The sequence below is a fragment of the Leucoraja erinacea genome, chromosome 34, assembly GCF_028641065.1.
Source record: "Leucoraja erinacea ecotype New England chromosome 34, Leri_hhj_1, whole genome shotgun sequence".
NCBI classification, from domain to species: domain Eukaryota; kingdom Metazoa; phylum Chordata; class Chondrichthyes; order Rajiformes; family Rajidae; genus Leucoraja; species Leucoraja erinaceus.
In genome coordinates this window covers 392,924-410,395 of record NC_073410.1, presented here as the reverse complement: position 1 = coordinate 410,395, position 17,472 = coordinate 392,924, and the positions used below count along the sequence as shown (strand labels likewise).

Here is a 17,472-nt window from a genome sequence, read left to right as displayed (position 1 = left end):
GGCAAAATGCAGAGCAGTAATAGAGGTCCAGCCCACAGGTACAGCGCTTACCCCCTTATATTCCATCTGTGGGGATTGTGAGTGACTGGTGTCTTAGCGGTCATTCACATGGTGATCAGCATTAACTGATGAGATAATACAAGGAGATAGATTAGGTGAGCATAGACATAGCAGGGGCAATGGTATCACTCTGAACAATGCACAGTCATTCCCTCTTATCTTCTCTCCCACCAGCCACAAGCTGCAAAAGGTTAAAAGCATGAACCACCAGATTCAAGGACAGTTTCTTCACCTCTGTATTCAGACATTTGAACAGACCTCTCATAAGCTAACAATGAATGCCAGATCTCCCAATCAACCCGCTGCTGCACTTGCACTTTAAAAAAAATGTGCTCTTACTCTGTAGCTGTAAGATTGCATTCTGCACACTGTTTATTTTCTATGTTGTACCATCTGGTGTATATATGATCTGCCTGGATAACTTGCAAACCAAAGTATTTCACTGTACCTATGTACACCTAACACCAATGAACCAATCTCTGTCTGGCCTGCTGTTTATGTCACAATTGTATTATTAGCGGGTACACACCACTCTGAGATAATGCAGAAACATTATCAATGGGATCAAATCCACAAGTTTATTCAGGTTCGGTAGATTCCAAAACTAAAATCAAAGGAGTTTCAGTGCAGTGGATATTATATGCAAAGAAAATAGCAATAAAAATGGCACAGCTACCAATGATAATGTTTGAGCACTTGTTTAGTGAAACAGGAAAGCTGTGCAGTAATTCAGTGGTTAATAACACAGTGAATGTAGTTTGTTATTCATTAATTTGTTGATGACACTCTACGTGAGATATGAAGCATTATACGTTTGTTTTATTAATGTATTGGTATTCCACTGATAAAGATATCACAACAAGTTCCTCTGCTACTCCCCTCTCCCCCAACATTTCCAGCACTGCTGGAGATAACAGGTTCAATACCATGCACAAAAGATGATTCTCTCCATTCCGCATTAAATATTAAGCCATAAAAGCCATTATTGATCATTGGTTGAGAGCAGAAATGAAGTACTCACCAGCGAGAGGCTGCCAGTGTGAACTTGTCACATCCATCATCCCTGCTGAGAGTCCGCACTGCATCCGGAGTTCCGCAGTATGTCAAGGCCATTCCCAAAGCCGTCAAGTAGCCAGGCTCTGTGCCTGTGCCGGGGAGAAGTCAATGCGGTAAATGTGTCGCTACCTTCTTTCTGAAATTATGTAAAACAGTTTATGTTCAGAAAAATCACAAATCCAAACGGTTTAAAAAGAATTAGCTCCTGTGTTCTCAGTACAGCTGGCATTTGGGATTCACACAGTCAACACAGAGGGATAACAATGGCAGAGGTTGGCGGACAGAGATTTGACGCTGTGTGGTCAGAGAGCAGGACCCAGAGCATGGACAGTGGGCATCACTTCAGGACTACAGGGGTGGGGATGTGTGGAAATTGTAGCGGCTCACTAACATTGCTGAAGTTACAACAAGCCGGGAAACTCTGAACTGTCTACATTCCCTGCCACAGGAACAGATTCAGTCATTGCAACGTTGGGGAATCTGATAATGAGGCGAGTCCAGAATCTCTGCTCCATGGGCATTCGGTGACTGAAGCTGATATTGTTTGGCATTGTGGTAAAGCCATTCTAACCATATCCGTAGAAATATTTGGACAAGAATATAGGTGGGATGGAGACATCGCCCTCAATTCCATCTGGAATAATTCCCTCTCTTGACTCACAACGCTGCCTTTGTGCCCTTTGTCCCCGAGTGGAATTTCACCCAGACAGCTGGCCATCTCCTGATCAGACCAACTCACACTGACATCCCCGTAAATGCCAGAAGGGTTATTGTAAAGGGGGGCCTTGGTGCCAAACTCAAATGGTGAAACTGGGTGGGTTAAATTTCCAGCATTTTTATTCACGCTTACATCACTTCAAAGCATCTCTGAACTGAAACCCTGGTATATCTGTACGCCAGCTTTGCCCTTTGAGCTGTCCATGGTATATCCTTACCCACCCCACACCCCTCACCCCCCCTTTCCAGCTGAGCTGAGCTCCATTCTAAGGGACAGGGTCTACCTGCATTTGGAAAACAAAGACTGAAGAAGGATAGTCAGCATTGCCTTGTGTGGAAAATCATGCCTCACCAATTTGAATGAGGGTTTTGAGGAGACTGAGGATTGACGAGGGCAGAGTAGTAATGCCATCTACTTAGACTTTAGCAGAACCTTGACAAGGTCCTGTCTGATTAGTTGCTCTGGAAGATTAGGTCAATGGGAATATGGGGTGGGCTAGCCAAGTGTGACCAGTGCTGTACTGCAGGGGCCGGTGCAGGGCCATGTGGTTTGACATCTATATTAACAAGTTGGATGACAATGTTGTTAACATGGTTAATAATGCGGATGGCACCAAAATTGGTGGTGTGGTTATCTACAATTACTACAGGATCATGATGAACAGGGAAAGCGAGGAATGGCAATTGGGATTTAACAGATGATGACATCGTTTTGCATTTTGGTAAGATAAACCAAGGCTAGACTTACACGGCAGGAAGTCCGTGGTAGAGCAAAGAAAACTAAGAGAGTTCAGGTACATAGTTCCCTGAATGTGGCAACACAGGTAGACAGGGGAATGAAGAAGGCTTTTGGAAGGTACAAAAAAATGCTGGAGAAACTTAACGGGTGCAGCAGCATCTATGGAGGGAAGGAAATAGGTGTCGTTTCAGGCCGAAACCCTTCTTCAAACTGATGGGGGGGGGGGGGGGGGGGGAGGGGGGGGGGTGTTTGTGAGGTCACACAGAGTATTGTGTGCAGCGCTGGTCACCCAACTATAGCAAGGATGTCATGCATGGGTGGAAATAAGATTCACAGGATGTTAGTGGGACAGAAAGGATTGAGTAATAAAGAGAGGCTGGAAGGCTGGGACATTCCCATGTAGCATAGAGGTTGAGGAGTGGCCTCATAAAGGTGTAATGAATCTCCAGCAGATAGATTAGGTGAACAGTCTTTCCCAGGGTAGAGGCGTCTAAACCTAGAGAGCATTGAATTAAGGTTAGAGGGATTAATAATAACCTGAGGAGCAATGTTTGCCACACAGAGGGTGGTGCCAGCGGTCGGTGTTGGTTGTAGAGGCAAGACACATTAAACAGGTAGATAGATAGCACATGTTTTGGAGACACAAGCAACTACAGATGCTGAAATGTTGAGCAGAGTGCGGGCCAGGCAGCATCAGTGGAGGGAATGGACAGATGCTGTTTACGGATCGGGATCCTTCTTCAGGTTGCCTGTCGCTGAGTTCCTCCAGCACGGTATTTTCCTGCAGACTTAGAGGATGCGGGCCATGCGCGGGTAACGGGACAAGTTTAGAGCGGATCTTGTGGGCATGGGCGAGTGGTGCAGAAGTGTTTCCGTGCTGTAATGACTCTGACTCCATAGTATATCTCTACTACCGCGCCCAGGGCAGTGGTGACTCTGTGACTGATGTTCAAATGTGAAAATATTTCTATGTTCCTAAGTTTCTGGCCAGTTGAATTTCTCGTCAGATTTAACCAGCGGTCACCTTGCTCTGACTAGCGAGTGTCCCACTGTCCGCAGCGAGTGCGGAATCCGCACCGGTGCAGTTTCAACCTGCACCCGTGACCATGCGCCCCTCCTCCGGCCCGGGGTCTCCCCCGCAGTCTCCCCCACCCACACACACCACCCCCTCCTCCAGTCACCGCTGCAGTAACGCGGCGGTCAAGTCCTGACTCAGAGCCGCTGCAGCAGAGGGCGGGGCGGCAGAGACAGTCTCCCTTAAAGCGGCACCGTGTCTGTCTATCCCCCACCCCGACTCCCCCACACCACCACCACCATCCCTGCCCCACTGACCCATCTCCTCATGGAGCAGCCCCAGCAAGGCAGCCACGGTGGGGGTAATGGGTGGATAGCGTCCCATCACACTCATGCTCCGGGCCTTGATGGTGGCCATAGTCACAGGCCCTTCGGCCCAGAGTCCCACATTGACCAACACGTCCCACCTGCCCGTGTTTGGTCCATACACCCACCGTGTGAAAAAGTTACCCCAGGTTATTATTTAATCTTTTCCCGTTCACCTTAAACCTATGTCCTCTGGTCCTCCATTCGCCTACTCTGGCAAGAGACTGTGCATCTACCCGATCTATTCCTCTATGATCTTGTACACATCTATAAGATCAGCCCATCCTCCTGCGCTCCATGGAATAGAGACCCAGCCTACTCCACGTCTCCCAATAACGCACACCCTCTAGTCCTGGCAACATCCTAGTATATCTTCTGTGGACCCTTTCTAGCTCGACAACGTATTTCCTGTAACACGGTGCCCATAACTGAACACAATACTCTAAATGCGGCCTCACCAACATCTTGTACAACATGACCTCCCAACTTCTATATTCAATACTCTGACTGATGTAGGCTAATTAATCTGCCTTCATCTAACTTCATCCATTTCACCAGCAACTTCCATCCAGCACAAATACACCTGGACCATTTCCAACACCCCCTCCCGTTTCTAGACCTCACTATCTCCATCGCATGTAACAGACTACTGACCGACATCTACTACAAACCCACCGACTCCCATGGCTATCTGGACTACACTTCGTCAGCATCTGCAGTTACTTATTATACACTTTTCCCACCCTGCTTCCTGTAAGGATTCTATCTCCTACTCCCAATTGCTCCGTCTATGCCACATCTGCACCCAGGACCAGGGCATCTGAGATGTCCTCATTCATTAGGGAACAGGGGCTCCCCTCTTCTATTATAGTTGAGACAAAGCGTAGGCTTGTAGATCGCTTCGCCCAACACCTCGCATTAACCAACCTGATCTCCCGGTGGCTCAGCACTTCAACTCCCCCTCCCATTCCCACACTGACCTTTCTGTCCTGGGCCTCCTCCATTGCCAGAGTGAGGCCCACCGCAAATTGGAGGAGCAGCACCTCATATTTCACTTGGGTAATTTACACCCCAGCGGTATGAACATTGACTTCTCCAATTTCAGGTAGTCCATGCTTTCTCCCTACTTCACCTCCCTCTCCCAGCTCTCCCACAGCACACGGTCTCCGCCTCTTCCATTCTTTTTCCCACCCCTCCCCCACATCAGTCTGAAGAAGGGTCTCAACCCGAAACGTCACCTGTTCCTTCTCTCCATCGATGCTGCCTCACCAGCTGAGTTTCTCCAGCATTTTGTGCTAAAATCAGTTTTTACCCTTTACCTACGACTCCACCCTCAAGGAATGATGTGCTCCTAAATCGCTCTGTTCTACAACACCCCACAGCGTAGACTGGCCAACTTGCTGTCAATACATCATAGAACAGGCCAGTACAAGAATAGACCCTTCGGCCCACAACGTTGGTGCCGGACATGATGCCGAGTTAAACTAATCTCCTCGGGCTGCACGTGATCCATATCCCTCCATTCCCTATATATCCATATGCCTATCTAAAACCCTCTAATCGCCGCTATCATATCTGCCTCCACCACCCTCTTGTGTAAAACACGTGCCCCACACATCTCCTTTCAGAGAGATTCACAAGGAATGTACTGTTCGTTAACATGGTCTGAAGTGGTGGAAGAGACATTCCGTTGGCAGAAGAATCCATTGGCATTTTAGCTGCAGAGGAGGTGGCGAGATCGGACTGGGCATTGCCGGTTTAAATGCAAATCAGAGTAAGATTGCTAGCATCGCCAATTTCCTGGAGAGTGGAAGCACCAAATGACGGCGTCAGCAACAGATTCCGCAATAAAAGGTTGTGTGTGAGACGGGACGCAGCATTCCTCCAGACGGCGGCACCGGCTCCACCATGAGTTTCGGCTGGGACTTACTTGATGCTTACCCATCCAGGAGACTACCCCGGGACATGGGGGTCCGCACTCCGGCCTGGTCCCTCAAGCACAGCCCCTTGTCCGCTAGCCGCGGCCTCGGCTCCCCGCTGCACAAGTCCCCGGACAGCCTGCACCTGTTACCGCCCGGAGCGCTGGCCGAAGACCTGGCCGCGCTCGGCAGCAACGAGAAGCTACAGATGCAGGGACTAAACGACCGCTTTGCCGGCTTCATCGACAAGGTGCGGCAACTGGAGCAGCTGAACCACGGGCTGGAGGCCGAGATCGCAGGGTTGAGGGAGCGGCAGAGCCGCCAGTCCGGACTGGCCGCTGGCTACGAGCCCGAAATGTCCGAGTTACGGAACCTCCTAGTGGAAGCGGAGAAGCAGAAAGTACAGTTTATGTTGGAGAGTGAGCAGGTGCGGGAAAGCGCACAGCGACTGGCCGAGAGGTGCGAGGCTGAGGCGCGGGCACGTGTGGATACACAGGCTAGTGTCCAGGCATGTAATACTGAGCGGGACAACAGTACTATGGCCACACTCGAGCTGCAGCGTAAAGCGCAGTCGCTAATGGACGAGATCGCCTTCCTGAAGAGCACCCACGATGAGGAGGTGTCCGACCTGTACAGCCACATCCAGGCAGCGCAGGTGAGCGTGGAGGCGAGGGATGTGGCCAAGGCTGACCTGGCGGGAGCCCTGCGGGCGATCCGGGCTCAGATGGAAGGCTGCAGCAGCGACAACATGGGCCAGACCGAGCAGTGGTTCGATGCCCGTGTGGCCAAGCTGAACCAGGCGGCGGCGATGAACAGAGACGCCCTACAGAGCACACGGCAGGAGCTGAGCGAATACAGCCGCCAGGTGCAGTCCCGGGACATCGAGCTACAGACCATGCGGGCGAGGAAGGAGTCGCTGGAGAAGCAGCTGGGCGACGTCGAGACCCGACACGACTCCGATCTAGTCGGCTATCAGGTGAGGAATATTACTCATAGGGCTAACGGAATCAAGGGATATGGGGAGAAAGCGGGAACGGGGTGGGGTACTGATTGTGGATGATCAGTCATGATCATATTGATGGCGCTGCTGGCTCGAGGGGCCGAATGGCCTACTCCTGCACCTATTTTCTTTGCTTATATGGAAACTTACACCACCCCCCCCCCCCCCCCCCCCCCCCCGGCTGTTTACTACATAAAGTGCTGGAGTAACAGCGGGTCGGCCAACATCTCTGGAGCAGGAATAGATGGCGTTTTGAGCTGAGACCCTTCTTCAGACAGTTTTTCATTGTAATTGCGAATCCCAGTCTGCTGTGTGTTTTACAGGACGCCATCCAACAACTAGATAACGAACTAAAAAATACAAAGCGGGAAATGGTACTGCATCTGCGGGAATACCAGGAGCTTCTGAACGTGAAGATGGCCTTGGATGTGGAGATTGCCTCTTACAGGTAAGGACGCGGGGGCCGGAGCGGGCTGGCGGCGGGACAGGGTCATGTCCGCGGGAGGTACGGGATATCGGGACCGGAGGTGGTGGGGGTCGGTAGGATGGGCACTGCCCCAGCGCTGTGCAGACAGATCCAGGCGCTTCCAATCACACAGCAATGCTGGCGATGTCCCATGGACGATGCAGCGGGATCCTCTCTCTCCCCCCGACCCCACCCACACACCGCGTGTTATCTGGAGGGAATCCCCCCCCTCAGCGGCGAGAACGATGCAAGGGTTAAAACTGCGCAACTGCCAATCACCATTAACTTTGGACTCGGACAGCAACATGTAAAACCGCGATGTGGAATCAATAAACTCTGGGCCAACTCTGCAGATGCTGCAAGAATGATTCATGCCGGGAAGCCGCGGCAGCTTCAGCAGTTGCACAAATACCGCGGCTTGGCGACCCGGTCTGTACATCACGACGGGCGCTGACACCGGGAACATTTCCACAGAGAGCAGGTCACGGTCTCCGTGCCACAGCCATGTCCACACTAGCCCGCCGCGCACCAGCCCCGCTCTCCCCTCTACTCCCCTCCCTCAGCCTCCGCTCTGCAGCGTCCCGCAGTTGCCTCTGTCGGCCCTTCATGACCAGACACCTCCAGGACCAATGTTGCCAAACAGTAGTGTACATCAATGAAGACAAACTCCTCTCATGGGTCTTGTCTGTCTTATTATGAATACCGTTTATCTGGAAAGATAAAAAGGAAGAGTTTGCAAACCAAATACTGAGTTGCGATTCCCCAACTTTGGCTGCCGTCCAGCGGGGAAGGAGCTCAGTTACTCCCGAGGCCGCGGTCCCGCCCGGGTGCCGGTCGCTCCAGTCCATGTCCCGGCCCCAACGCGAAAAGGGCTGTTCTGAACTACATTAATCATTTTAAAAATCTGGTGCTTATTTGGGAGCGCAGGTGTATATCGCGGCGGACAGGTGAGGTCCGGGGACTGTGTCGCCTTGTGCTGGCGGCGGGAGAGGAGAGCAGGGACATGCGCTTCACCATGGAATGAGATACATGGAACTGCGGATGCCGGTTTACAAATAGACACAGAGTGCTGGAATAACAGCAGGTCAGGCAGCGTCTGTGGAGAACATGGCAGGCACAATAACAACATTTAAAAGACATTTCGACAGGTACATGGACATAAGGGCTAAATGCGGGTAAATTGGACTAGCTTAGATGGGACATCTCGGTCAGCATGGACTAGTTGGGCCAAAGGGCCTGTTTCTGTGCTGTATATTTATCAATGACTCTGACGCTGTAACATTACTGCTTTGTATTTGAAGGAAACTGCTTGAAGGGGAAGAGACAAGATTCGGTGACTACACACCCTCAACATATACTTACAAACCACAGCCATTAACACATGCAACCTACATGCCAACCAAGACCAAAGCCACCTCAACAAAGGTCATGCCTCAGTACAGGTTTGTAGAAGAAATCATTAGTGCAACAACCAAGGAAGTTAACATGGCAGAGTTGGAATCTGATTACAAGATAGTGATGGGTCAGGATGGAGAAACACAAGGCGAGGCAGCAGAAAGAGAGGGAGATGTGGACAAGGAACCAAGTGAAGCAGGAGAAGCTGCAGAGGAAGGAGAGGAAGCCGAGGAGGTAGAAGATAAAGGCGGGGAAGAAGAGGCAAAGGGGGATGTTGAAGAAGAGGAAAAAGATGAAGAGGAGGTTACAGAACAAAAGGATGAAGTGGATACAGGTGAAGATAAGGTTGAAGAGGCAGAAGAGGATCAGGTAGGAAAGGATGGAGAGGTTGAGAAGGAGGAGGAACAGGTGGAAGAGGAGGTCAAAGAGGAGGGGGTCAAGGTGGAAGTCAAAGAGGAGGAGGTCAAAGAGGATGAGGTCAAAGATGTCAAAGAGGACGAGGTCAAAGAGGACGAGGTCAAAGAGGATGAGGTCAAAGAGGACGAGGTCAAAGAGGATGAGGCTGAAGGAAAGGAAGAGAAGCTTAAAGAGGAAGAGACGGTTGAAGTAAAGGATGAAGAGGCTAAAGAAAAGGTTGAAGAGAAAGCAGTAAAGGAAAAGGTTGAGGAGGTTAAAGAGAAGACTGAAGAGGAAAAGGCTGACATAAAAGATGGAGAGAAAGTTGAAGAGAAGGCTGAAGAGCAAAAAGCTGAAGAGAAGGAGGAAGAGAAGGTGGAAGAGAAGGTGGAAGTAAAGGATAAAGCTGAAGAGAAGGTGGAAGAAAAGGTGGAACAGAAGGAGGAAGTAAAGGATAAAGCTGAAGAAAAGGAGGAAGTAAAGGTGGAAGAGAAGGAGGAAGTAAAGGATAAAGCTGAAGAAAAGGAGGAAGTAAAGGTGGAAGAGAAGGAGGAAGTAAAGGATAAAGCTGAAGAAAAGGAGGAAGAGAAAAGAGAAGGGAAGAGAAGGAGGAAGTAAAGGAGAAGCTGAAGAGAAGGTGGAAGAGAAGGCAGAAGAGAAGAAAGCTGAAGGGAAGGCAGAAGAGGTGGTGGAAGAAAAGGCAGAAGAGAAGAAAGAAGAGAAAGCAGAAGGAAAGGTTGAAGAAAAGATTTCTGAACAAAAGGCTGAAGCAAAAGTCATTTCTAAGACAAAGGAAGGTGAAGGTGTAACGGGAGCATCGGTGGTGAAGGGGGGCGATCAGGTTGAGGATAAGCTAATGGGCAAGGATGAAAAGGCAAAAGTGCCAGACACCAAAGTAGCAGGAGGGGAGAGCCAGTTAACTTCAGGAACCAAGCCAATGAATGGTAAAGAAACAGTGACAGAGACTGAGACCAAGGATGAAGCAGCTTCCACAGAGAACGGCCAGGGGACACAGTAAAGGACAAAAGGCGAAGAAGTGAACAGCAAGCAGCAACAATTGCCAAACGCTTGCTAATACACCAAGCAGAAAGGAACTATGTGAAATGCATGTTGGTGGAGACAGGTCTCAGGAATACAAGTGTGTACTGTAGAGAATAGGTGATAATCTCAGGGCTACAGCTCGGCTAATGCTGCATGAACCATTGCACTGTTAAATACTGCAGGCATCATAGCCAGCTGAGGAAATGTGGGGCTCAATATGTATAAACACGAGCAAATAAAAGACACTTCAATCTGATATCCCGAGTGCCTCAGTGTGACATTAATGTTCTTGGGGGGGGGGGGGGGGGGGGGGGGGGGGGGGGGGAGAAAGTGGGTGAATTGATGTAATTGGTTGGATTTGCAAAGTGCCTCTGTGCAAGGGAGAGCCGAGACCTCTACACTGCTTCACTAGTGTCCATTCTGAGTGAGATTAGGAGAGGCGGGATGTGGATTCTAAACAGGGTCAGACTTGCGGTGGGCAAGTACATGGAGAAGATTACTGGGGCGGAGCAGTTATTTAAAGCATGGGGAGGGCATCAGATGCAATCTGTTGCCCTTTCCTCTTCAGGCATGGTGGGGCACCTTGTGTTTATTAGGAATTAGCACCTGGACATCCTGGTGATTCTCATTGAATCTGTCCTGGTTCTCCTTGGTAGAGAAGCTAAAAGACTCCTCAGAGGTGCCGTCTCTGGTGGACCTCAGTGCAGTCCATACACGATAGGAGCTCGCTCTGTCACCATGAAGACTGAGTCAACAGGTCCTCATCAGACAAACAATTAGGAACAAAGATCTACAGATTCTTATTTGTACCAGAGACTCAACGTGCTTGAGTGACTCAGCGGATCAAGTAGCATCTCTGGAGCAAAAAAGATGGGTGACATTTCTGGTCAGTCTGAAGAAAAGTTCTGTCCCAAGACGTCACCGATCCTCTGTTTCCAGAGGTGCTACCTGTCCTGATGTGTTACTCCAGCACTGTGTCTAAACTCCTGGGAACAGCCTGATTAATTTTCAGCACTCCTCCAATAACTGCATCCTTTTGGAGGCAACCAGACTATAACTGTGCACAAGGCTGCAGTCTCACCATGGCACTATATTATGGTACAGTTAAGACAGCTCTACACTTGTATTCAACTGTTGTTATAAAGACCAACACATCCTCACTTTGTAAAAACAAGAACTGCAGCCGCTGCTTAATACACAAAGTGCTGGAGTGTTCAACAGGTCAGGCAGCATTTCTGGTGAATGTGGATAGATGATGTTTCAGACTGATTGTAGGGAAAGCTTGTTTTCGTGCTGTTAGCTGTCAGTGATGAGTACCAGAACATTAGTCCCTTCGACTATCAATGTTTCTCAACCTCTCACCATTCAGACAATTCTCAGCATTTTCTGCTTTAAGTGGCTATCCTCACATTTACCAAATTTACCACCCATTCGCTCACTCTGTTTGTGCACAGCCACTTGAGCCCACTGTTAACCAGGAGCCATCATCCACCAGTGGACACGACCTGCCTGTTCACTTTGTGAAAGGCCCACGGTTTTACCACGGCCAACTTGAAACATGCAGCACTAACTTGCACAGTAACGTTGGGCAGGGAACAGCTTTCAGTGGTCAGATCTAACTTGCTCATCATAGCACAACATTGCAAAACAACCCTTTCTTTCTTTAGTAAAGGTCTTACACATTACATAAACATCAAGGTGTTGCAGTACTTACAGAATGCTTCCATGCAGGCTATCGCTGAGCATGTTACTGAGGAAGTTGTGCAAGTGTAAGCTATTGAAAACAGTCTCTAGTATGCAGCAAGATACAATCACAATTAGTTAATCACCTGGGACTGGACTGGTCACTCTCTCCTTCTGCAACATCTCTCCTGCCATTGGGCAACACACCACTTGATCAGAATGTAGTTAAGGAACATAATTAAATGATTGGCCAAACCTCTAGCTGTGGAGAAGGACATAGTTCAGATTGGAATCATTACTTTCAGCTTCCCCCTCATCAATCAAACACTGCAAACCAGAGCAGATGCTTGTATACATAACTCCATTCATTAGCTGTTTATAGCCTTTGTTCCAATGCTATTTCATCCATGTTTAAATGTCTTAAAACCAGGCTACTCCGTGACCTTTGGGGTGATCAAAGAGCAGGGCTTTTGTCCACACATCCATTTGGTCCCTTGCAATGTGGCTTGAAGCTCAGTGAAGCCCACATTTCTATCCACTGATTCTACTATTTCCAATTCTGTTCAGGTTTTTAATTGTCTTGAGTTCTGACATTTAAAATAAAATTCCTAACTTATTGTTACTAAACTATTTTCAGCAAGTAAAATGAATGCTTTACCTGATTCTGTACAATTGACTCACCTCAGGCCCGTATCCATTCACCTGGACAGGTAAATCATACGGTTACAAAGCAGAAGGTACAACAGAGACCACACAGGTCCTTTCACTTCCATCCAATGAAGATGCAGAGAAACAGACATTTGTTGGTGGCAATTCCACAATGCCATCAACCTTCTAGGCAGGTACAGGATACCAAGTTGGATGATCAGCCATGATCATATTGAATGGTGGTGCAGGCTCGAAGGGCCGAATGGCCTACTCCTGCACCTATTTTCTATGTTTCATGGATTATAGCATCAAATATATTACTGTCTAGTTCATAGCCTTGCAACATTCCTCCCCAACCTATTTCTTCAGTCACCTCCACGACTGCATCTAGTAGTTTATTCTCAGCGTTGATCAGCGTTTGTGTGAAATTTCCAATTTTAGTTCTCAATCAGCCACTGTGTAAGGTCAAACTAGTGAAAGGCAATGGTTTCATTTGAAGCATTCTTTAAAGAATGATTTGCATTTATACATCATCTTTCATGATCTCAATGTTGTCTGAACTTTGAGCAGAATCTGTATTGCAATATAAGAACATGACAGGCCTTCCCTGTACAATTTCACACTATACACGAATGCAGTAGAGTTGTCTCTCTGGTGCCTTCAAACCTCTAAGCTGACCGATAAACATCACCTTTAGGCCATTCTCTACAACACACCCAGGGAGAATTGGGCTTTAAGTTATAATTGTCGCAGTTCAGTCGGTCAATAGTTGCTCCATAATACCACGTATATCAGCACCCAGATCACTTTGGACCTCCCCTCACACACACTGTAAGCAACATGTACTTTGCTCATCTACTCTTCCCACTGTGCTAGACTGCACTGTGACTGCAAAAGGTGCTGGACACATCGTCATACAATCACACAAACCCAGCACTGAGTTAACATGGAGTGTTTCTCATCGAGCAGCTTCACAGCAGCGTAACTATATTGGCATTCGAACAGAAAATAAGACATCAGCTCCACTAGACCAAACATTTAAAACATCTGTGAAGTAGACTGAAATTCAGACGATAGGAACCACTCCAGCTGAGGCTGAGGTGTGAAAATAATCCAAGTGGACCAAGTCCACTGACTCCACCACCAGAATCATGCAGCATAGAAACAGGCCCTTCGCTCCACCATATCTATTTCTACAAATACCATTTACCAGTTCTTGGACCATTGCCTTAGTTGCCTTGATAATTCAAATCTTTATCCAGACACATGTCAAATGCTGGGAAAATCTCTGCCTCCACCATTGCTGAAGGGATTCCAAATGACAACAACCACCAGGGTGAGTTTATTTTCTCAAAGATCACCTCTAAACCTCCTGCTCCTCACCTTAAACTGTAGCCCTCTGGGCTGAGGCACCCAGCAACAGGTACAAATGTTTTCATCTGTCGACCTCACATACTGTTCTACATTTCAATCAGGTCCCTTTTTAAATTTGTACACTCCACAAACCCAGCCCATTCAGTTTCTCTTTGTAATTGGGACTGATAATCCCAGGTGACATCCTGGTGAATCTCCTCTGCACTCTCCAGTACTATCATACTCCTGGTGACCACAACTGCACACAGTACTCTGGCTGTGGCCTATCCAGTTACTGTGATATATTTTGGAATACAAAGGGCAGAGCCCAGGACAAAGGATCGGGTACTGAGGGACACACCAAGGCTCTGTCCAGCTGCTGTAGCTGAAGAGTGCAGCACTGCTCCATGCACACTGAAACATGCAAACACAACACAGCCTGCTCGCTTGAGGAAGCTGCATAAATGAAATGGAAGGTAAACCTCATAAGAAATTAGAATGATAGGCGTACTGAATACTGCAGCATGTTCTGCAAGTATATATTTGTACATTTTAAAATAAACTGGACATTCTGTAAATGACAATACATTGGCTGTTTATCAGTTTGAGACCAAGGGCAGATCACAGAGATATCTAAAATGTGTAGAGAGCAAGCGATCTAGAAGTGGTAAAGAAAACCTCTTCACGGAGAATGGCTGCAATGTTTGACCTGAGATGAAGGAGGCAGGCCCTCACACATGTAGTTAAATCACCAAGCCGGAGAAGTAAATCTATCAAGCAGAAAATACAGAAGGATCTTGGAGTTGAAGTCCATAGCTCTCTGAAAGTGGAGAGACAGATGAGTGGTAAAGGAGACATAATGTATGCTTGCCTTCATCAGTTGTGGCATACATTACAAGAGGCAGGATGTTGTGTTGCAGCTCTGTCATGTTGCATGCAGTCCTGGTCACCCCATTACAGGAAGGATGTGAAGCCTGCCAAAGGTCAAGGCTATTGTAAGCGTAGTGGGATCTCGACTCAAGAAATTAATCATTTACGTGGCACGTGAAGCAGCAGAATGTAGGTAGAGGCTCAGACCCAATGACAAAGGCTGATGACGGTGGGATCCTAGGAGAAGGTGGTGAGCAGAACCAAAGGGATCCGAATGTTGCTAATTTAAAATGAGCCATTAGAGGATGTGTCGGTCATAAACAGCCCGTCATGTCCTTGCTACTCAAGTTCCCAACACATATACCCAGTACTTGGTCCATTGCTTCTCTCCCATGGTAATTCAAATACTTGAGCATTGAGTCTCCCCTCCCCTACTTCATACACTTCAAGTTATTTTCAGATTTGGTTTAATAGAAACAGCATTGAAACACACCCTTTGGCACAGAATCTGCGCTGACCATCGGTCACCCATTCACACTAGTTCTGTTATCCCACTATTGCATCCAATCCCTGCACACCGGGGGAGGAGAGATTTAAATGACCAACTAGCCCACAAACTCGCACCTCTTTGGGACGTGGGAGGAAAACGCACGTGATCACAGGGAGAGCATGCAAACTTCACACAGGCAGCACTCGAGGTCAGAACCTGGGTCTCCAGTGCTGTGAGGCAACAGCTCTACCAGTTGTGTGACTGTGCTGCCCCATTAGGATATTCCTTACTCTTGCCTGCCAGATATTTTGTGTTCCCACTTTGCTAACGGTGCTAACTGATGAATTTACATTTTTTTAAATGAGGCATAGTTGAGTGCAACCGTGCAAGCTAGGACACGGGACTTGAAGTAAGCTGAGGATTGGAGCATAGCAGCCAGAAATATCACACCATAGAATCTGGAGATGTCCAAGGCAGAGGTGGCATGGACAGCAGAGTGTGAAAGCCCCACTCACCAGCAGAGAGGTTGCCTCAGTGTTTGTGCTGGAAGCCGCAGGCCGTGACACATCTAATGAGAAGTCAATGTATGGCAAAACAAATAGAACCAATAAGTTACACAAATACCTCCACTCTGCTCTATGTACGGTTCTTTATTAGTCATTGTTAAGCTAGGTAAAGGCACATGACATGGGCAAAGTGAACAATACAAGGTTAACAATATTTTCTAATCGTTCATAGTTTAATTCCTACAAATTCCTATTATCTGTATGAGAATAAAATCCTAATTACACTAACACTTGATCATGAGATGCAGTGGGTGCAATAAATGATAACTTCATTGGCATCAATAATGTTCCACAGAAATCCTACACCATGGGATTTAGCAAGTCCTAAGCGTGTCATCTTTAATATATATTATTCCTTAAATAGAAGCACAGTTCAGATAAATCTGGATTTGAACAAACCTTTTACAGGGGGACCTTAGTAAAGGGTTCCATGTGTTAAGATCCGGTTTGTAAATGGAACACTTAACATTAGCGGGCTACTCCCGACTCAGACACACAATGGTGATGGCCAATTAATCCAAATAATGAAAGAGGAATTTAACTTTAGGCCCTTCAGCAAACTCACTGCCAGTAAAAGATGGCAAAGAACAGGACTTAAATATATATCTGTAAGCATAATATGCCCACTTTGATCAATAGAAATATTTTACACCAGTTACCCATTCACAAATGACAATTCATGTTTGCAGTTGTACTGTCTCAATGCATCTGATTACAGGAGCTGCCAAAATGCTTGCTACAAGGGCTGCCATTGCAACTGCACACCTTGCAAAGATTACCCTCTCCTGTTGAAATGTCCATGTCAATGCAAACAGCATTACAGAACATACAACTACATGCCAGTCAACCCTTCATTAAACACATTGTATAAGACTGACAGCTTCAGAACATTGAAGCTAGGCAAAATGCTGATGTAACTCTGCAGGACGGGCATCTCTGGAGAGAAGGAATGGGTGATGTTTTGGGTCGGGACCCTTCTTCAGACTGAGTCAGTGGAGAGGGAAACCAGAGATATGGAAGGGCGATGTGCGCAAACGACAGATCAAAGCAGACGATGATCATTGTTGGCTGAGGGGAAGGTGACAACGATGCATACAAACAATGAAATGAATCAGGACAGCGAAACTAGTCAGAGAACATTATCCATTGTAATAGATGCACCAACGTGCCCAAACACAAGGATCTAAAATATTGAATTTGTGTCCATGATTTTATTCTTGACTTTCAACGTACAACATTGCTATGTCCAGATGAACTGATATTACATTCATCACCACAGATTTAACTTTCTGTTGAGGGCCACGTCCATTTGCCGTTGCGGTGTCACAGGCAAAATATGAATGTTTCCTGGCAGTAGAGGCCTCCACACGACATTAATGACCAAAACACAAGAGGCAACAAACCCCAGCCCCTTGCTCAACCAGGTGGGAACTAGAGGTCAGTGAGAAGGGTCTCGACCCAAAACGTCACCTATTCCTTCGCTCCATAGATGCTGCCTCACCCGCTGAGTTTCTCCAGCATTTCTGTCTACCTTCAGTGTTCACTGGGAGAATGGCTTCTTCAGCTGTAAGTGACACAGGATTCTACTTCACACTCGCAGCCCATCGCAACTTGGAGTCGGGAATAAAACGTACAAGGGAACTGAAAATAAACATTTTTGGACAACAGAGAATCCCAGCTCCACCTTCTTTAC

At 47.6% G+C, this 17,472-nt stretch overlaps 1 protein-coding gene across 1 annotated transcript; it reads left to right on the top strand.

Moving 5' to 3' along the window:
• Positions 1-2,943: 2,943 nt before the first annotated feature.
• On the top strand, positions 2,944-10,421 carry LOC129712860 (alpha-internexin-like). The gene is given in 5 exon segments (XM_055661589.1): positions 2,944-3,186; positions 5,581-6,847; positions 7,195-7,319; positions 8,639-9,740; positions 9,742-10,421. Coding segments are annotated over 4 exon segments (2,619 nt in total). The 5' UTR covers positions 2,944-3,186; positions 5,581-5,860; the 3' UTR covers positions 10,147-10,421.
• The last annotated feature ends 7,051 nt before the right edge of the window (positions 10,422-17,472 follow it).